The sequence below is a fragment of the Schistocerca gregaria genome, chromosome 10 (assembly GCF_023897955.1).
Source record: "Schistocerca gregaria isolate iqSchGreg1 chromosome 10, iqSchGreg1.2, whole genome shotgun sequence".
Classification (NCBI taxonomy): domain Eukaryota; kingdom Metazoa; phylum Arthropoda; class Insecta; order Orthoptera; family Acrididae; genus Schistocerca; species Schistocerca gregaria.
In genome coordinates, this window is record NC_064929.1 from 81,440,212 (window position 1) to 81,462,097 (window position 21,886).

General features: G+C 44.7%; 1 protein-coding gene across 1 annotated transcript in view; it reads left to right on the forward strand.

Annotated features, from left to right (window-relative positions):
* The window catches only part of LOC126293300 (chondroadherin-like protein), a 329,161-nt gene that overhangs the window by 187,214 nt on the left and 120,061 nt on the right, over positions 1-21,886 (forward strand). The window contains exon 4 of the mRNA XM_049986431.1: positions 9,103-9,202. Within this exon, the coding sequence (XP_049842388.1) occupies positions 9,103-9,202 (100 nt within the window). The remainder of the gene's footprint in view (positions 1-9,102; positions 9,203-21,886) is intronic.

Consider the following 21,886-nt stretch of genomic DNA (forward strand, 5'->3'; position numbering starts at 1 on the left):
ATCTCCGCAACGATTACTAAATGATCCTGTAAGGAAGCGCGCTGCTCTCCGTTGGACCTTCTCTATCTCTTCTATCAACCCTATCTGGTGCGGATCCCACACTGCTGAGCAGTATTCAAGCAGTGGGCGAACAAGCGTACTGTAACCTACTCCCTTTGTTGTCGGATTGCATTTCCTTAGGATTCTTCCAATGAATGTCAGTCTGGCATCTGCTTTACCGACGATCATTCCATTTTAAATCTCTCCTAATGCGTACTCCCAGATAATTTATGGAAATAACTGCTTCCAGTTGCTAACCTGCTATATTGTAGCTAAATGATAAGGGATCTTTCTTTCTATGTATCACTTGTCTACATTGAGATTCAACCGCCATTCCCTGCACCACGCGTCAATTCGCTTCAGATCCTCCTGCATTTCAGTACAATTTTCCATTGTTACAACCTCTCGATATACCACAGCATCATCTGTAAAACGCCTCAGTGAAGTTCCGATATCATCGACAAGGTCATTTATGTATATTGTGAATAACAACGGTCCTACGACACTCCCCTGCGGCACACCTGAAATCACTCTTACTTTGGAAGACTTGTTTCCATTGAGAATGACATGCAGCGTTCTGTTATCTAGGAACTCTTCAATCCAATCACACAATTGGTCCGATAATCCATATCCTCTTACTTTGTTCATTAAACGACTGTGGGGAACTGTATCGAAAGCCTTGCGGAAGTCAAGAAACACGGCATTTAGCTGGAAACCCGTGTCTGGCCGTCTGAGCCTCGTGGACGAATAGCGCGAGCTGGGTTTCACACGATCGTCTTTTACGAAACCCATGCTGATTCCTACAGAGTAGATTTCTAGTCTCCAGAAAAGTCATTATACTCTAACATAATACGTGTTCCAAAATTCTACAACTGATCGACGCCAGAGATATAGGTCTATAGTTCTGCACATCTGTTCGACGTCCCTTCTTGAAAACGGGGATGACCTGTGCCTTTTTCCAATCCTTTGGAACGCTGCGCTCTTATAGAGACCTACGGTACACCGCTGCAAGAAAGGGGGCAAGTTCCTTCTCGTACTCTGTGTAAAATCGAACTGGTATCCCATCAGGTCCAGCGGCCTTTCCTCTTTTGAGCGATTTAATTTTTTCTCTATCGCTCTGTCGTCTATTTCGGTATGTACCATTTTGTCATCTGTTCGACAATGTAGAGAAGGAACTACAGTGCAGTCTTCCTCTGTGAAACAGCTTTGGAAAAAGACATTTAGCAATTTTAATGGCCAGTAGTGTATATATAAAACCCTGAACAGAGGAAGGACCGTTTGGAGAAGTGCGTTTTGGCCAGTGGAGAAGGTGATCAAAATCTGGATGGAAATATTAAGGAATAAACACGTTATGACAAATTTCCCTATATTTTTAATTATTTTTTATTTTATTTTATTTTTCTGGGTCCACCTCTCGTATAGACGCCCAACAGTACTGCACAGTATGAACTATTGTGGAATATTATTGACAGTCTAGGGGGAGCTGATGGCGCAGACGGTCCAGCGGAGAAACCGTGTCGACGTCAGCGGAGCGGTCGGGTCTGCTGATGGCCGCGGGAGGGTGGGAGGGAGGGAGCGAGCAGCAGGTAGTTTGGGCGGCAGGCAGCTGTTAATGACGCGCGCTCGCATTCCAGGCCGCTGCGTGGCCCACATCGCGTGCGTGGGATATACGGCTCCGGCTGTTGTTCGGGAAAGGCCTCGTGGCCGAACTGGACACAGGTCTGACGCTGCCCGTCACAACTCACTGTCTGTCGCGGCGTCTTCTTCTGATATACAGAGTGCCACTAGGGTTAAAAACGAGACTGACACGAAGTGCAAAATGGCTAAGCAAGAATAGCTGGAGGACAAATATAAGGATTTAGAAGCATATGTCACTAGGGGAAAGATAGCCCGCCCGGTTGGCCGTGCGGTCTAAAGCCGTCGGCACATGGACCGAGCATCCGAACGTTGAGCGTTGAGCGTGCCGAGTTTCTGATGTCATAGTGTGGAACAGCACGCTCGGCAGTCTTTCCCAACGTGCAGAGAAATATCTGGCATGTCAGATATTCTGAGCGTGCGTCTGAGCCTTGACCAATGAGATGGCACAACGCCACCTACATCACACGCACGCCGTCTCCCTTCAGTACAGAGTTGTGAGGCGCCATATTGGCATTCATTTCAAGCCTATATGTATATATGGACAGTGTCTTGAAAGGAGGGTATAACATAAACATCAACAAAAGCAAAACGAAGATAATGGAATGTAGTCGAATTAAGTCGCGTGATGCTGAGGGAATTAGATTTGGAAATGAGACACTTAAAGTAGTAAAGGAGTTTTGTTATTTGGGGAGCAAAATAACTGATGACGGTCGAAGTAGAGAAGATATGAAATGTAGACTGGCAATGGCAAGGAAAGCGTTTCTGAAGAGGAGAAATTTGTTAACATCGAGTATAGATTTAAATGTCAGGAAGTCATTTCTGAAAGTATTTGTATGGAGGGTAGCCATGTATGGAAGTGAAACATGGACAATAAATAGTTTGGACAAGAAGGAATACAAACTTTCGATATGTGGTGCTAGAGAAGAATGCTGAAGGTTAGATGGGTAGATCACAACTAATGAGGAGGTATTGAATAGGATTGCGGAGAAGAGAAGTTTGTGGCACAACTTGACCAGAAGAAGGGATCGGTTGGTAGGACATGTCCTGAGGCATCAAGGGATCACAAATTTAGCATTGGAGGGCAGCGTGGAGGGTAAAAATCGTAGAGGGAGACCGAGAGATTTATACACTAAGCAGATTCAGAAGGATGTAGGTTGCAGTAGGTACTGGGAGATGAAGAGGCTTGCACAGGACAGAGTAGCATGGAGAGATGCATCAAACCAGTCTCAGGACTGAAGACCACAACAACAACAACATGTATATATGCCGTTTCTGAGCACCAGCAAATTGAGAATCACTGTACAACCCGTTGTTAACTGTGTGATTCGTTCCAGTAAAATAATGACAAACATCATCGTGGCAAAAGAATTATTGTAACTTGCGTATTATGAGAGTAGGCTATTTGAAGGCAGCGACGCACTGAAGATCCACCCAAAACGCATTGTTCTTCGTACAACTTCCTATAATTAAATTTCAGTTAATAACATATCTACGATTAAGGTTTTCAGCAGCAGTTACCATAAAATAATTGGAGGTCAGTCATATGTTTCTAAAAACATTAATCGTAGATAATTATGTTACTAATTGAAATTCAACTGTAACAAATTGTACCAAGAACGATGCGTTTTGGGTAGGTTTTCAGTGTGTTGCTGCCTTCAAACAGCTTACTCTCATAATACGCAAGTTACAATAACTCTTTTGCCACAAATGTGATGTTTCTCATTATTTTATTGGAACGAATAACGGGTTGTACAGTGATTCTCAATTTGCTGGATCTCAGAAACGGCATATATACATGTTGTTGTTGTTGTGGTCTTCAGTCCTGAGACTGGTTTGATGCAGCTCTCCATGCTACTCTATCCTGTGCAAGCTTCTTCATCTTCCAGTACCCACTGCAACCTGTATCCTTATGAATCTGCTTCGTATATTCATCTCTTGGTCTCCCTCTACGATTTTTACCCTCCACGCTGCCCTCCAGTACTAAATTGGTGATCCCTTGATGCCTCAAAACATGTCCTACCAACCGATCCCTTCTTCTAGTCGAGTTGTGCCACAAACTCCTCTTCTCCCCAATTCTATTCAATACCTCCTCATTAGTTATGTGATCTACCCATCTAATCTTCAGCATTCTTCTGTAGCACCACATTTCGTAATGTTTCTTCTATTATCTTCTTGTCCAAAGTATTTATCGTCCATGTTTCTCTTCAACACATGGCTACACTCCCTACAAATACTTTCAGAAACGACTTCCTTACACTTAAATCAATACTGGATGTTAACAAATTTCCCTTCTTCAGAAACGCTTTCCTTGCCATTGCCAGCCTACATTTTATATCCTCTCTACTTCGACCATCAGTTATTTTGCTCCCCAAATAGCAAAACTAGTTCACTAATTTAAGTGTCTCATTTCCTAATCTAATTCCCGTAGCACCACCCGATTTAATTCGACTACATTCCATTATCCTCGTTTTGCTTTTGTTGATGTTCATCTTACACCCTCCTTTCAAGACACTGTCCATTCCATTCAACTGCTCTTCCAAGTCTTTTTCTGCCTCTTACAGGATAACGGCGCGAAATTTCGATTTGTTATTACAAGTTTAAGGTTTTCATTAGACTCACCCTCTTAAATAAGAAAAAAGTTCATAAAAGATAAATAAAAGGCGAAACATGTCTGAGAGAAATTGAATAAATTGCAGCGAGAGACGGTGGTTTTTATTTTCAAAATGAACATTGCAAGAATGAAGTTTGCACGTTCCCAGTTAGGCGGTAAGAAAAGGCAGTGCTAGCTACGAAAGCTGTAGTGAACTGCCGCTCCCTCCTTGTAAGAACGCGATGCCCTGGCCGTCGACATCTGACAGTTCGTGCTTAACGACCAGCCTGTATTCCTAGCGAAGTCCTGAACGCCAGCCAATAAACAAACCGTATACCGAGCCGTAGCGGAGAAGCGAGGCAACTGTCCACCAATTGAAGCATCTGATCGCCGCCATTTGCAGGGGTGAATCCTAGTACTGGGGGTGTGATTTGAAGTATATGAGACGCAACAGGAGCAAATTGAAGCTCAAATTAAACACATGTTCGTTTATAAAAATACTGAGTATATGAGTCTATTTTAAAAGTATAGCTACTTAAATGAATCAGATTTCCTAATTTTCGAAATATGTCTGCACAGAGACGCGAAATTTGAGAATGTAAGGCTCTTTCCAGACAAGGTGGAGCGAGTTTACATCGAGTTATTTGCATTGGATAATTACATGAAACCTTTAAAGTAGCAGACAGTACGATTAAATTTCTCCCCTAACTCCTTTGCCATTGCAATATTAGTGTAAAGTCCATCACAAGTAACAGGTAATACTCTGACATTCACATCATACAACATTGTAATGGCCATCTCCAGTAACATGTCGCTGTGAGTAGCGTTAATAAGCGAGATTACTTTATCGTTTACTAAGTTTTTAGCTTTTATTTCTTCTAAAATATTTGCTAATTTGAAAACCTTCTGCGTCTGTCTTTTGCACTTTTTGTTCGCTGTATTTAACTTAGTAATTTTTCCTTTCTTCAATTTTTTCGGAGTTTTCCTTCAGCTTACTTGGACTTGATCGAAATGAATAATTGTGGTCTCCAGTGTAACCAGAAAGGTGCACATCCCCACACACGTTTTCTGCTGTCTCAACATTTCTTGGCTTTGGCGGTTTCCTTGCCTTGGTAACCTGAAAAAGGGACGTTCAAAATTATACAGACTGACAGTATTTCAACACTATTTCACCGAGGCCCATATTGCACGATTTCCAGGACACTATACCTTTTTCAAATAAGTTGCAAATCCAAATACTGTCGGTATAGCATCGTCCTTCAGTTGACGTCTATTTACATAATTTTCCATGTAACAATTGTCTTCAGAATGAAGAGAGCACAGCAAACGATTTGCTGTCGGTTGTAAGTTCTCTCTCCGATTAGCAGTTATCCATTTCCGATTTATAAAATCATTTGTAAGGGGAAACCTAAACAAAATCAAACGCTCAAGAGGTATTATTTCTCCATGAAAAAACTATATACAAGTAATAGAAAGTAACAAACAACCAGAAATGACTGACCTGTGAAATGTAACATTGTTTCCGCCTTCGTCTTTGCTTCCATTCTTACTGTTACAATTAAAAGCAGCACCCGAACGAACCCTGTTTACGCACTGTTTCCCCGCAAATGGCGGCTTCTATCGCGTTCAATGTGGGGACGCGACACTAGCGCCAATGCGTGGTCTAGTTTTTATTTACTAACTCTATGGTCCCGAAATACAGGCCCGTCCCTTTCGTGTTTCGGAGCCGTTGTCACGGGAGCCGGAGAACATCCTCCAGCAGCAAACAGCCCTGGACTACTTTCTGGAGGCGCCCATCTGAATAACGCTTTCCGGTTCCGGTTTGCATACGCGCTCCAGCGCGTGGGAGCCTCAGGAGCAAGGAAGGAAAGTGGCAGCATCCTTACTTATTCCCGCGAAGTTCTCAGCCGCGGAAAGCTCGAGGCGATCTCATTCCACGTCAGGAGCAACGGGTCGACACTGTGCGAACTTGTTTGCCGGAGGCAATTATCACACGAGCGGTGAGACAAAACGTGCTGTGAATGTAGCTTGCTTCGGATGTTATTCAGTTTATATAGTGAGCAAAGAGCAGAGCAAACAAAGTACAATTTTGGAAAGAGAATCGCGGTTTAGAGAGAAGAAATATCTACGTATACGTACATACTCACATACTCCGCAATCCACCATACGGTGCGTGGCGGAGGGTACCTCGTACCACAACTAGCATCTTCTCTCCCTGTTCCACTCCCAAACAGAACGAGGGAAAAATGATTGCCTATATACCTCTGTACGAGCCCTAATCTCTCTTATCTTATCTTTGTCGTCTTTCCGTGAAATGTAAGTTGGCGCCAGTAAAATTGTACTGTAGTCAGCCTCAAATGCTGGTTCTCTAAATTTCCTCAGTAGCGATTCACGAAAAGAACGCCTCCTTTTCTCTAGAGACTCCCACTCTAGTTCCTGAAGCATTTCCGTAACACTCGCGTGATGATCAAACCTACCAGTAACAAATCTAGCAGCCCGTCTCTGAATTGCTTCTGTGTCCTCCCTCAATCCGACCTGATAGGGATCCCAAACGCTCGAGCAGTACTCAAGAATAGGCCGTATTAATGTTTTATAATCGGTCTCCTTTACAGATGAACCACATCTTTCCAAAATTCTACCAATGAACCGGAGACGACTATCCGCCTCCCCCACAACTGCCATTACATGCTTGTCCTACTTCATATCGCTCTGCAATGTTACGCCCAAATATTTTATCGACGTGACTGTGTCAAGCTCTACACTACTAATGGAGTATTCAAACATTACGGGATTCTTTTTCCTATTCATCTGCATTAATTTACATTTATCTATATTTAGAGTTAGCTGCCATTCTTTACACCAATCACAAATCCTGTCCAAGTCATCTTGTGTCCTCATACAGTCACTGAATGCAACACCTTCCCGTACATCACAGCTTCAACTTAATCAGCAAACAGCCGCACATTGCTATCCATCCTATCCAAAAGATCATTTATGTAGATAGAAAACAACAGCGGATCTACCACACTTCCCTGGGGCACTCCAGATGATACCCTCCCCTCCGATGAACACTCACCATCGAGGACAACGTACTGGGTTCTATTGCTTGAGAAGTCTTCGAGCCACTCACATACTTGGGAACCAATCCCATATGCTCGTACCTCAGTTAGGAGTCTCCAGTGGGGCGCCGAGTCAAACGCTTTCCGGAAGTCAAGGAATATGGCATCCGTCTGATACCCTTCATCCATGGTTCCTAAGATATCATGTGAAAAAAGGGCGAGTTGCGTTTCGCAGGAGCGATGCTTTCTACAGCCGTGCTGATGCATGGACACAACTTCTCTGCCTAAGGAAATTCATTATATTCGAACTGAGAATGCTTTAGAGAATCCTGCAACAAACCGTTGTTAATAATATTGGTCTGTAATTTTGAGGATCCGTCCTTCTACCCTTCTTATATACAGGCGTCACATCCGGCTTTTTTCCAGTCGCTCGGGACTTTACGTTGAGCAAGAGATTCGCGATAAATGCAAGCTAAGTAAGGAGCCAATGCAGTAGAGTACTCTCTATAAAGCCGAATTTGAATCCCATCAGGACCTGGCGATTTATTTATTTTCAAGCCATTCAGCTGCTCCACAACCTCAGGGATGTCTATCACTATGTCCTCCAATACGGGAACCTGAACGAGACTCAAACGGCGGTATGTTTGTACGATCCTCCTGCGTGAAAGATTTCTCAAATGCTAAATTTAAAATTTCAGCTTTCGTTTTGCTGTCTTCCGCTGCCAGGCCAGACTGATCAGTGTGACTGGATGGAAGCCTTCGACCCGCTTACAGATTTTACGTAAGACTAGAATTTCCTTGGGTTTTCAGCAAGATCTTTTTCTAAGGTATGACGGTGCTAGTAGTTGTACACTTCGCGCATCGCTCTTTTTACAGCAGCACGAACCTCTACTAACTTTTGCCTGTTCTCCTTCCCCCTTCAAGCTAGACGAGTTTCGTTGTTTGTAGTTTTTTCGTTTGATGCTTATTTCGTGAGATATTTGGCCCGGTCGCTATCAATGGACCACCCTGTAGAGTGACCTAGTGCATGAGGGTATTAACTTTTTTTTTTCAGCAATGTAGTTTCTAAAGGAGTTTCCATCTGAAACAATAGATGGTCGCAGTCCACCTCGGATTCGTGATGACCCGGCGAACTGAGTAGACGTGTGTTTGCTGACATGTTGGCCTTCCGTGTGTTGCAGGAGCTGCTGCTGGACGGATTCGTGATGACCCGGCGAACTGAGTAGAGGTGTGTTTGCTGACATGTTGGCCTTCCGTGTGTTGCAGGAGCTGCTGCTGGACGGATTCGTGATGACCCGGCGAACTGAGTAGAGGTGTGTTTGCTGACATGTTGGCCTTCCGTGTGTTGCAGGAGCTGCTGCTGGACGGATTCGTGATGACCCGGCGAACTGAGTAGAGGTGTGTTTGCTGACATGTTGGCCTTCCGTGTGTTGCAGGAGCTGCTGCTGGACGGATTCGTGATGACCCGGCGAACTGAGTAGAGGTGTGTTTGCTGACATGTTGGCCTTCCGTGTGTTGCAGGAGCTGCTGCTGGACGGATTCGTGATGACCCGGCGAACTGAGTAGAGGTGTGTTTGCTGACATGTTGGCCTTCCGTGTGTTGCAGGAGCTGCTGCTGGACGGATTCGTGATGACCCGGCGAACTGAGTAGAGGTGTGTTTGCTGACATGTTGGCCTTCCGTGTGTTGCAGGAGCTGCTGCTGGACGGATTCGTGATGACCCGGCGAACTGAGTAGAGGTGTGTTTGCTGACATGTTGGCCTTCCGTGTGTTGCAGGAGCTGCTGCTGGACGGCAACGCGCTGTCAGAGGTCCCCTCTTCGTCCCTCAACGGACCCCGGGCGCTGTCCGTGCTGTCGCTGTCCGGAAACCGCATAGGTAGGGAAGCCCCTGCGTCTTAATGGCACCAAGGTTTGGAAAAGAAAGGGAGACCAGCGGACGGCGGTACCCAGCGAATTTCACGTTACACGGCTCATTTCTACAATTACTCGTAATCATGTAGGACGCGTAATTGTACGCTACTGGCCATTAAAACTGCTACAACGAGAAGAAATGCAGATGATAAATGGGTATTCATTGGACCAATATATTATACTAGAACTGACATGTGATTACATTCTCATGCAATTTGGGTGCATAGATCCTGAGAAATCAGTACCCTAAACAACCACCTCTGGCCGTAATAACGGCCTTGATACGCCTGGGCATTGAGTCAAACAGAGCTTGGATGGCGTGTACAGGTACAGCTACTCTTGCAGCTTCGACACGGTACCACAGTTCATCAAGAGTAGTGACTGGCGTATTGTGACCAGCCAGTTGCTCAGCCATCATTGACCAGACGTTTTCAGCTGGTAAAAGATCTGGAGAATGTGCTGGTCAGGGCAGCAATCGAACATTTTCTGTATCCAGAAAGGCCCGCACAGGACCTGAAACATGCGGTCGTGCATTATCCTGCTGAAATGTAGGGATTCGCAGGGATCGAATGAAGGGTAGAGCCACGGGTCGTAACACATCTGAAATGTAACGTCCACTGTTCAAAGTGCCGTCAATGCGAACAAGAGGTGACCGACACGTGTAACCAATGGCACCCCATACCATCACGCCGGGTGATACAACAGTACGGCGATGACGAATTCACGCTTCGAATGTGCGTTCACCGCGATGTCGCCAAACACGGATGCGAGCGTCCTGATGCTGTAAACAGAACCTGGATTCATCCAAAAAATGGCGTTTTGCCATTCTAGCACCCAGATTCTTCGTTGAGTACACCATCGCAGGCGCGCTTGTCTGATGCAGCGTCAAGGGTAACCGCAGCCACGGTGTCCGAGCTGATAGTCCCTGCTGCTGCAAACGTCGTCGAACTGTTCGTGCAGATGGTTGTCGTCTTGCAAACGTCCCCATCTGTTGACTCAGGGATCGAGACGTGGCTGCACGATCCGTTACAGCATGCGGATAAGATGCCTGTCATCTCGATTGCTAGTGATACGAGGCCGCTGGGATCCAGCACGGCATTCCGTATTACCCTCCTGAACCCACCTATTCCATAATCTTTTAACAGTCATTGTATCTCGACCAACGCGAGCAGCAATGTCGCGTTACAATAAACCGCAATCGCGACAGGCTACAATCTGACCTTTATCAAAGTCAGAAACGTGATGGTACGCATTTCTCCTCCTTACACGAGGCATCACAACAACGTTTCACCAGGCAACGCCGGTCAACTGCTGTTTGTGTATGAGAAATCGGTTGGAAACTTTCCTCATGTCAACACGTTGTAGGTGTCGCCACCGGTGCCAACCTTGTGTGAATGCTCTGAAAATCTAATCATTTGCATATCACACGATCTGCTTCCTGTTGGTTAAATTTCGCGTCTGTAGCACGTCATCTTCGTGGTATAGCAATTTCAATGGCCAGCAGTGTACATTCGTAGTATACATTTGTACCTATGAGTTTCGTTCGGTAAATAACCAGTTGTTGTTGTTGTTGTTGTTGTCTTCAGTCCTGAGACTGGTTTGATGCAGCTCTCCATGCTACTCTATCCTGTGCAAGCTGCTTCATCTCCCAGTACCTACTGCAACCTACATCCTTCTGAATCTGCTTAGTGTACTCATCTCTCGGTCTGCCTCTACGATTTTTACCCTCCACGCTGCCTTCCAATGCTAAATTTGTGATCCCTTGATGCCTCAAAACATGTCCTACCAACCGATCCCTTCTTCTAGTCAAGTTGTGCCACAAACTTCTCTTCTCCCCAATCCTATTCAATACCTCCTCATTAGTTACGTGATCTATCCACCTTATCTTCAGTATTCTTCTGTAGCACCACATTTCGAAAGCTTCTATTCTCTTCTTGTCCAAACTAGTTATCGTCCATGTTTCACTTCCATACATGGCTACACTCCAAACAAATACTTTCAGAAACGACTTCCTGATACATAAATCTATATTCGATGTTAACAAATTTCTCTTCTTCAGAAACGCTTTCCTTGCCATTGCCAGTCTACATTTTATATCCTCTCTACTTCGACCATCATCAGTTATTTTACTTCCTAAATAGCAAAACTCCTTTACTATTTTAAGTGTCTCATTTCCTAATCTAATTCCCTCAGCATCACCCGATTTAATTTGACTACATTCCATTATCCTCGTTTTGCTTTTGTTAATGTTCATCTTATATCCTCCTTTCAAGACACTGTCCATTCCGTTCAACTGCTCTTCCAAGTCCTTTGCCGTCTCTGACAGAATTACAATGTCATCGGCGAACCTCAAAGTTTTTACTTCGTCTCCATGAATTTTAATACCTACTCCAAATTTTTCTTTTGTTTCCTTTACTGCTTGCTCAATATACAGATTGAATAACATCGGGGAGAGGCTACAACCCTGTCTCACTCCTTTCCCAACCACTGCTTCCCTTTCATGCCCCTCGACTCTTATTACTGCCATCTGGTTTCTGTACAAATTATAAATAGCCTTTCGCTCCCTGTATTTTACCCCTGCCACCTTTAGAATTTGAAAAAGAGTATTCCAGTCAAGATTGTCAAAAGCTTTCTATAAGTCTACAAATGCTAGAAACGTAGGTTTGCCTTTTCTTAATCTTTCTTCTAAGATAAGTCGTAAGGTCAGTATTGCCTCACGTGTTCCAACATTTCGACGGAATTCAAACTGATCCTCCCCGAGGTCTGCATCTACCAGTTTTTCCATTCGTCTGTAAAGAATTCGCGTTAGTATTTTGCAGCCGTGGCTTATTAAACTGATAGTTCGGTAATTTTCACATCTGTCAGCACCTGCTTTCTTTGGGATTGGAATTATTATATTCTTCTTGAAGTCTGAGGGTATTTCGCCTGTCTGATACATCTTGCTCACCAGCTGGTAGAGTTTTGACAGGACTGGTTGTCCCAAGGCCGTCAGTAGTTCTAATGGAATGTTGTCTACTCCGGGGGCCTTGTTTCGACTGAGGTCTTTCAGTGCTCTGTCAAACTCTTCACGCAGTATCGTATCTCCCATTTCGTCTTCATCTACATCCTGTTCCATTTCCATAATATTGTCCTCAAGTACCTCGCCCTTGTATAAACCTTCTATATACTCCTTCCACCTTTCTGCCTTCCCTTCTTTGCTTAGAACTGGGCTGCCATCTGAGCTCTTGATATTCATACACGTAGTTCTCTTCTCTCCAAAGGTCTCTTTAATTTTCCTGTAGGCAGTATCTATTTTACCCCTAGTGAGATAAGCTTCTACATCCTTACATTTGTCCTCTAGCCATCCCTGTTGATTCAAACTGAGGGTGCAAAAACAAAAAAATACGAGGGTGCTTTGAAAATTTCTCGGAATCACCACGAGAGGTCAGCGCTAGCGCAACGACTTCTTTACGTGATACTCATTGGACTGTTGCCTGTAAACACGTGCCACGTCAGTGCCCTCTGAAGAGAGATGTGGCGGTGACGTGGCTCTGTTGTTCCCGCGTAGTGATATTCGAGCAGCGATTAAGTACTTCGTGAAGAATGGTATGAAAGCAAAGGAAATTCTCGCCGATTTCCAGAATACTCTAAGGGACTCTGCTCCTTCATATTCAGCTGTTGCCAAGTGGACAAATGAATTTAAATTAGGTCGGGAGAGCTTAGATGACGATCCGCGCTGCAGTCGGCCAAGATGTGTCACTACTCCAGAAATCACTTCAAAAGTGCACAAAACGGTCATGGAGGACCGCCGATTGAAAGTACGTGAAACTGCTCACGCTTGCCAGACTGCATCTGAAAGGGTATATTACATTTTAACTGGAGAATTAGAAATGAGACAACCAGCGATTTTTTCCTAAAAAGAAAGTTTGAGAGTACTCCGACATTGAATATAATGCAGCACGGGATACCACCCGTCTGCTTTTAGCCATGACGTCATCAACATGTCGAACTACAAGAAAAAAAAAATGGTGTCGGACTCTTTAGTTGACTTAGTTCAAATGAAGTAGTCGATATCGAGAAACACCCAAACAAACAAGAGAATGTGTGAACTTCAGTTCACATCACCTCAAATGAAGCACAGTTTGTTAGTTTTCTGCTCATCTCTCACCTCCAACTTAACTTACAAGTTGCAACGAAAGACGGGCCACACTGTAAATCTTCGCACAACCGACAAGAACGGAACAGCAAGAGCAAACGAATAAAGAACTACAAAACAAAGATGGCCATGAATCGCGAAGCATCATGGTAGCGGGACCGTAGAGACATCTATCGGTAGCTCGCCGCTTGAGCGTACGCATATCCGTTTAGCACTACCATCGCCCACTATTAGCTTGCTTGTTTAACTGGCTGCCAGCGATTCGGTAGTCGAGAACGGCTGCCGCAGCTTCGAAATGCTTGAAACAATGACATCGCTTTTCGCATCAAAAACTGCACTGGTATCGTTCGCATTGCAGTTACCAACAGGAAAAAATGAAATAAAAAACTTACGTCTGTGAAATAAATCTTTGACCCTCTTCCAAATTCTCAACATTGTAAAAAAGTTACTTTGTCGACGAAAACGTTTAGGGGTACGCACCCCCAGTGTTCCCCCAGAAAAACAGCACTGGAAACAATCTCCAAGATGGGTGCTGCGACTCTTGACGCTGGATCAAAAACGGAGAGAATAGACATATCGGAACAATGTTTGGCCCATTTTAGGAGAAACTAACAACATTTTTTGCGCCGGTTTGTGTGTACAGATGAAATTTGGGTGTACTACTGTACCCCAGAGACAAAACAACAGTCAGAGCAGTGGAAACATGCTGATTCTCCGCCACCAAAGAAAGCAAAGACAATGCCTTCGGCGGGAAAGGTCGTGGCATCAGTGTTCTAGGATGCGAAGGGGTTCTGTTTGTAGATTATCTCCCCACTGGGTATGCAATTACTGGGGAACACTATGCCAACCTCCTGAACAAATTGCAACAAAAGAAACGCGAAAAAAGGCCAGCTTTAACAAGGTCAGAACCACCCATGAAATTGTTATGAAGCCCATTCACATATGGACATGGTTCTGTGACTGCTTTCTTGTAGCTCTGTGAATACGCCTGCACACATGTGCCGTCGTCGTGGAAAAATTACACGAACTAAGGTGTGAATTGTTGCCACACCCGCCTTATTCGTCTGATTGGACCAAGTGCATTAATCAACAAGGAGACTACATTGCAAAATAAAAAAAAGTTTCAGTGATGTAAGTGTTATTTTTCTATTCTGTTCCGAGAACTTTTCAGGCCACCCTGTAGACAGTAAGTTTTTACAATGAAAAACGAACATGCTAATATATATATTTTCCTTGAGACAATTATGTCTCATCTTTATCTATGTTAATGATGTAAGCCGACGAAACGAATTAAAATTTGTGCCACGACCAGGACTTGAACCTAGGTCTTCTTGCTTACTAGGCAGGTATGGCTAGCACTGCTGCACAGACTACAAAAGTCCAAAGACCTCGTCCATAAACTTCATTTCATATCTTCAGCTTATTTTTTCCCTTAAATCGTCCCCAGTGCCGGAGACCCCTGACAATAGTGACGATTTGGGTGAAGATATAAAATGAAGTTTGTGTGGGTCAGGGCGTTGGACACACGTATGCCTAGTAAGTAAGGAGACTGGCTTCATATCCTGCCTGTGCACATACTTTAATTCATTTCTTCGCCTTCCATTATAATCATTCATATACTAATGTATATTCCACAGATACGAAATGAGTCAAAATAATTTTTAAACGTGTTCTCATTCTAAAGCCAATAAATATTAGGTCTGTTACTTTGCTTCCGTCGTTTTACAATAGATGGCAGTAGCGGCAAGTGGCGGTGCCGTTGAAATGTACGAGCATAATCACTCGTTTTCTTGTGCAGTCATCCGGACAATAAAATCTGTGTATAAGCCATTGAGGGACGAGAAGCTGCTGTAAAACGTCTTCACCGTCGAAACCAGAACTTAGAACTTGAACGACAGCTTGAACAACAGTGTATGGAAGCGTCTGCCAAAAAGTGTATTTGTTGAACTGAAAGCTAAGGGTATTGGAGTGTATGACGTAGCTTTCTCTTGGAATGAAGTCAGGAATGAGCACAACCGAAGCTCTTTGCCAGCTTGATGAACGATTGAGTCTTTGCAGATGGAGCTACGGAGGCTTCTTCAAAGCACGCGAGAGTGAAGAAAACACTTCAAGAAGCGAAGAGCAACGTCAGAATGCAAATCAAAATGGTTACGCAGCTGGAATATTTCCTTAAATGAGTATTGCTAAAAGTTACAATTTTGGTTATTTAGGAGTCATTTTGTCAAAAACTATGAGAAAAAATATGAGATTAGGCACAATTCTTGTAGATAATCCACACTATATTTGCACCAACTTTTAAATTTTGAAATTTTATGGTTTAGGTATTATATGGTGTCTTGTGAGAGAAAAGCAATACAACTACAAAGGTGGTTGGACATGCGTGGTAAATTTCCATGAAAGAATAGAACATTTTTGTTGCCCTTCGTGGTTGGTAAGCTTGATTATTGCAAGGATTGTATAAAGAATTTCAACAATGTGCAGCATACAGTTAATTGTTGACAGCTATGTGAATTGGTCAGTGTGTCGGCACCTATTGAAAAAGGAAACCTGATTAATGTGCTTTTATTAAACATCTTCATTTGAAGGGTTGGATTGCCGCGCAGCCGGCCTCTTTGGCCGAGCGGTTCTAGGCGCTACAGTCTGGAACCGCGCGCCTGCTACGCTCGCAGGTTCGAATCCTGCCTCGGGCTTGGATGTGTGTGATGTCCTTAGGTTAGTTAGGTTTAAGAAGTTCTGAGTTCTAGGGGACTGATGACCTCATAACTTAAGTCCCATAGTGCTCAGAGCCATTTGAACCATTTGATTGCCGCACAAATCAAAACAGAACTGGATGAAGTTCGCGCTAACTTAGCAACATCATTGAAGACAATTTGCTTTTGGATTAATGAATTTAAATGTCCAGTTGAGGTTAACACGCAACAAGCGGCTACACGGGTAGCAGGGTTTGTGTGGCGTGGGCTGGCCGGTTTTTTAGGTTAGATGGCCTCGGGCAAGTACAGAAAGGGCAGCAGCCTCAAAGGGTGTGGGGCAGAGTCAGGACAAGCGGGGACCAAGCAGCAATCGGTATTGTAATTGTAAACTGTCGAAGCTGCGTTGGTAAAGTACCGGAACTTCAAGCGCTGATAGAATGCACATACGCTGAAATCGTTATATGTACAGAAAGCTGGCTGAAGCCAGAGATAAATTTTGCCGAAATTTTTACAAAGGTACAGACGGTGTTTAGAAAGGATAGATTGCATGCAACCGGTGGTGGAGTGTTCGTCGCTGTTAGTAGTAGTTTATCCTGTAGTGAAGTAGAAGTGGATAGTTCCTGTGAATTATTGTGGCTGCGGGTTACACTCAACAACCGAGCTAGGTTAATAATTGGCTCCTTTTACCGACTCAGCAGCATTAGTGGCAGAACAACTGAGAGAAAATTTGGAATACATTTCACATAAATTTTCTCAGCACGTTACAGTCTTAGGTGGAGATTTCAATTTACCAGATATAGACTGGGGCACTCAGATGTTTAGGACGGGTGGTAGGGACAGAGCATTGAGTGAGATTATATTGAGTGCACTATCCGAAAATTACCTCGAGCAATTAAACAGAGAACCGACACGTAGAGATAACCTCTTGGACCTACTGATAACAAACAGACCCGAATTTTTCGACTCTGTATGTGCAGAACAGGGAATCAGTGATCATAAGGCCGTTGCAGCATCCCTGAATATGGAAGTTAATAGGAATATAAAAAAAGGGAGGAAGGTTTATCTGTTTAGCAAGAGTAATAGAAAGCAGATTTCGGACTACCTAACAGATCAAAATGAAAATTTCTGTTCCGACACTGACAATGTTGAGTGTTTATGGAAAAAGTTTAAGGCAATTGTAAAATGCTTTTTAGACAGGTACGTGCCGAGTAAAACTGTGAGGGACGGGAAAAACCCATCGTGGTTCAACAACAAAGTTAGGAAACTACTGCGAAAGCAAAGAGAGCTTCACTCCGAGTTTAAACGCAGCCATAACTCTCAGACAAACAGAACCTAAACGATGTCAGTTAGCGTAAGGAGGGCTATGCGTGAAGCGTTCAGTGAATTCGAAAGTAAAATTCTATGTACCGACTTGACAGAAAATCCTAGGAAGTTCTGGTCTTACGTTAAATCAGTAAGTGGCTCGAAACAGCATATCCAGACACTCAGGGATGATGATGGCATTGAAACAGAGGATGACACGCGTAAAGCTGAAATACTAAACACCTTTCTCCAAAGCTGTTTCACAGAGGAAGACCGCACTGCAGTTCCTTCTCTAAATCCTCGCACAAACGAAAAAATGGCTGACATCGAAATAAGATTCCAAGGAATAGAAAAGCAACTGGAAGCACTCAATAGAGGAAAGTCCACTGGACCTGACGGGATACCAATTCGATTCTACACAGAGTACGCGAAAGAACTTGCCCCCCTTCTAACAGCCGTGTACCGCAAGTCTCTAGAGGAACGGAAGGTTCCGAATGATTGGAAAAGAGCACAAGTAGTCCCAGTCTTCAAGAAGGGTCGTCGAGCAGATGCGCAAAACTATAGACCTATATCTCTGACGTCGATCTGTTGTAGAATTTTAGAACATGTTTTTTGCTCGAGTATCATGTCGTTTTTGGCAACCCAGAATTTACTCTGTAGGAATCAACATGGATTCCTGAAACAGCGATCTTGTGAGACCCAACTCGCTTTATTTGTTCATGAGACCCAGAAAATATTAGATACAGGCTCCCAGGTGGATGCTATTTTTCTTGACTTCCGGAAGGCGTTCGATACAGTTCCGCACTGTCGCCTGATAAACAAAGTAAGAGCCTGCGGAATATCAGACCAGCTGTGTGGCTGGATTGAAGAGTTTTTAGCAAACAGAACACAGCATGTTGTCATCAATGGAGAGACGTCTACAGACGTTAAAATAACCTCTGGCGTGCCACAGGGGAGTGTTATGGGACCATTGATTTTCACAATATATAAAAATGAGCTAGTAGATAGTGTCGGAAGTTCCTTGCGGCCTTTCGCGGATGGTGCTGTTTTATACAGCGAAGTTGCAGCATTAGAAAATTGCAGTGAAATGCGGGAAGATCTGCAGTGGATAGGCACTTGGTGCAGGGAGTGGCAACTGATCCTTAACATAGACAAATGTAATGTATTGCGAATACATAGAAAGAAGGATCCTTTATTGTATGATTATATGATAGCGGAACAAACACTGGTAGCAGTTACTTCTGTAAAATATCTAAGAGTATGCGTGCGGAACGATTTGAAGTGGAATGATCATATAAAATTAATTGTTGATAAGATGGGTACCAGGTTGAGATTCATTGGGAGAGTCCTTAGAAAATGTAGTCCATCAACAAAGGAGGTGGCTTACAAAACACTCGTTAGACCTATACTTGAGTATTGCTCATCAGTGTGGGATCCGTACCAGATCGGGTTAACGGAGGAGATATAGAAGACCCAAAGAAGAGCGGCGCGTTTCGTCACAGGGTTATTTGGTAACCGTGATAGCGTTACGGAGATGTGTAACAAACTCAAGGGGCAGACTCTGCAAGAGCTGCGCTCTGCATCGCGGTGTAGCTTGCTCGCCAGGTTTCGAGAGGGTGCGTTTCTGGATGAGGTATCGAATATATTGCTTCCCCCTACTTATACCTCCCGAGGAGACCACGAATGTAAAATTAGAGAGATTCGAGCGCGCACGGAGGCTTTCCGTCAGTCGTTCTTCCCGCGAACCATACGCGACTGGAACAGGAAAGGGAGGTAATGACAGTGGCACGTAAAGTGCCCTCCGCCACACACCGTTGGATGGCTTGAGGAGCATAAATGTAGATGTAGATGTAGAAACCATTGACAAAATCCATGACATGGTAATGCAAGACCGCCGAGATTTCTGAGACTGTAGACACCTCAACAGAGCGGGTACAGAGTATCCTGCATGGGCAGCTGGCTATGAAGAAGCTGTGTGCAAGGTGGGTGCCGTGATTGGTCACAGTCGACCAAAACTGCGTGCGGCACAAGTTTTCAACCCAATGCCAAGGGATGTTCAGTCGCAGTCTGCAAGACGTTTTGGCTGGTGAAAGTGCACTGAAGAAGGCGAAGACTATTAGACTATTTTGTCAGCTGGTAAGGTGATTTTTTTTTGGGGGGGGGGGGAGGCGGCATTACCAAGGACTAATCATCATAGATTAGTTGCGAAAAGGCAGAACTGTTTGTTTGAAACTTGTGTTGACTGAAAAAAGACCAAGGCTGGTGGCACACAAAAAGTGCTGTTTCATCAGGATAATGCACCATCCCATATACACTCAGAGAAAGTGAGAAACGAACTCCAAGAATTCGTCGCCCCAGGAAGGGGAAATTTTATGGAGACATCCTTGAGGACATATGTAATACACGATCACACAGTCAGAGGCATAAACATGTTAGTACAGCCAGCAGAGCATGCACAATGTCAGCAAAAAAATGTTTCAAATGGCTCTGAGCACTATGGGACTTAATATCCGAAGTCATCAGTCCCGTAGAACAGAACTACTTAAACCTAACTAACCTAAGGACATACACACACAACCATGCGCGAGGCAGGAGTGGTACCTGCGGCCGTAGCGGTCACGCAGTTCCAGACTGAAGCGCCTAGAACCGCTCGGCCACATGGCCGCCCAATGTCAGCTCTAGTATCGTGTATACGCACCTTTTGCAGCAATCCAGGCTGCAATTCTCCCTCGGAGACGATCGTAGATGTGTTGCGTGTAGTCTTGCGGAATGGCCTGGCATGCAATTTCCACCTGGTGCCTCAGTCAGGCCAGAGTTCTTGCCGGACGTGCAGACCGCACAATGTGAGGTTTCATCCGGTTCCAAACACGCTCAGTGGGGGACAGATTCAGGGATCATGCTGGCCACGGTTGTTGCCGTACGCCTTAAGAACACGTTGGTAGGCACAGGATACATGGTGCTGTGCATTGTCCTGTTGGAAAAGCACATCGTCCTGAGGGTCCAGGAACGGTAGTGTGATGGCTTGGATGACGGTTTGAATGTCAGTGCACTGTTCAATGCTCCCTTGATGATTACCAGAGGAGTACAGCCAGTGTAGGATATTGCTCCCCACACCATGATGCCTGGTGTTGGTCCTTTGTGTTTCTGTCGTATACACTCCTGATTTTGGCGCTCACCTGCAGAATGATACACACGAGTGGCAACAAGGCAGAAGCGACTCTCATCAGGGAAGATGACACGTCTCCATTGTCCTTTCACAAACGCCTGTTGCGGCACCACTGGTGGCGGGCCGAAAGATGTTGCGGCGTGAGCAGAAGACGCCCTTACTGTCCTCGGGACCGTTGCCCTGCTTCATGGAGACAGTTGCTGCTACCCCTGGAGCGACAGTAAGCCTAAGTTGTTATGAAGTGACAGTGCGGTCCAGTACGGCACTTCGTAGAATGTGTGCTTCTGTGCGTCGCCGCTGTCCAGAACCAGGGTGATAGGAATGTACAGAGTGTACGAAAAGTCTTTCCCTGATTACATAAATTGATAACTCAGGCTAGAAGTAAGATACAAATAGCAAACTGGTGTCCAATTGTTTACAAACTATCAAAGTTTCGTGCATACAAAGTGCAAATCGTTCAGGCCTCGTTGCCCAGTGACAGTACACGTCGACACGACTCTGCGGTCGAAATGCTATCACGTATTGAGGACTATGATGGTTATCTCAGACGAATTGCCTTTCCCGACGAAGTGACCTTTCTTGTCAGTGGAGTAGTGAATCGCCATCATGTGCGCATTTGGGGTTCACAACCCCCTGGCGAGGTCACAGAGTGCACCAGAGGCAGTCCAAAGGTGAATGTTTGGTGAGCGCTGTTGCACGATCGAATTATCGGGCCATTCCTCTTCGCTGAGGCTGCAGTGTATCTGGACACGTTGCAACTGAATGCTGTTGCTCAGCTACTTCAGTATCACCCCGATGTCTCGTTTCAGCAAGACGGTGCTCCACGTCATTGGGGTTTGGACGTCCGTGCATATCTCGATATGACCTTTCCTGGCGACGGATTGGTCGTGATGGGCCAACGGTTTGGCCTCCACGCTCTCCTGACATAACCCCATTAGACTTCTTTTTATGGGGTTATGTCGAGGACGAGGTCTACCAAACACGTGTACCAGGTCTCGAAACCCTGTGGCAACGGATAACCGTAGTCGTTGAATCGATCCCTCCGGTGATGTTGGCTAATGGGTGGACGGAAATTGAATATCGCCTAGATGTGCTACGTGCTACCGAGAGTGCTCATGTGGAAGTTTGACGATGTGTGAAAAAACTTTGATAGCTTGTAAACAATTAGACACCAGTTTCACATTTGTATCTTACTTCTGGCCCGAGTTATCAATTTATGTAAGCAGGCGAAGACTTTTCGGACACCCTGTACCTTCTGGAGACAACACTGATGCAGCGTGGAGACCTTACGGCCCATGCGTTGCTCAGTTCTGCAGTACATCCACGTGGCCTCTCCAGGCCCATTACACGCCCTTC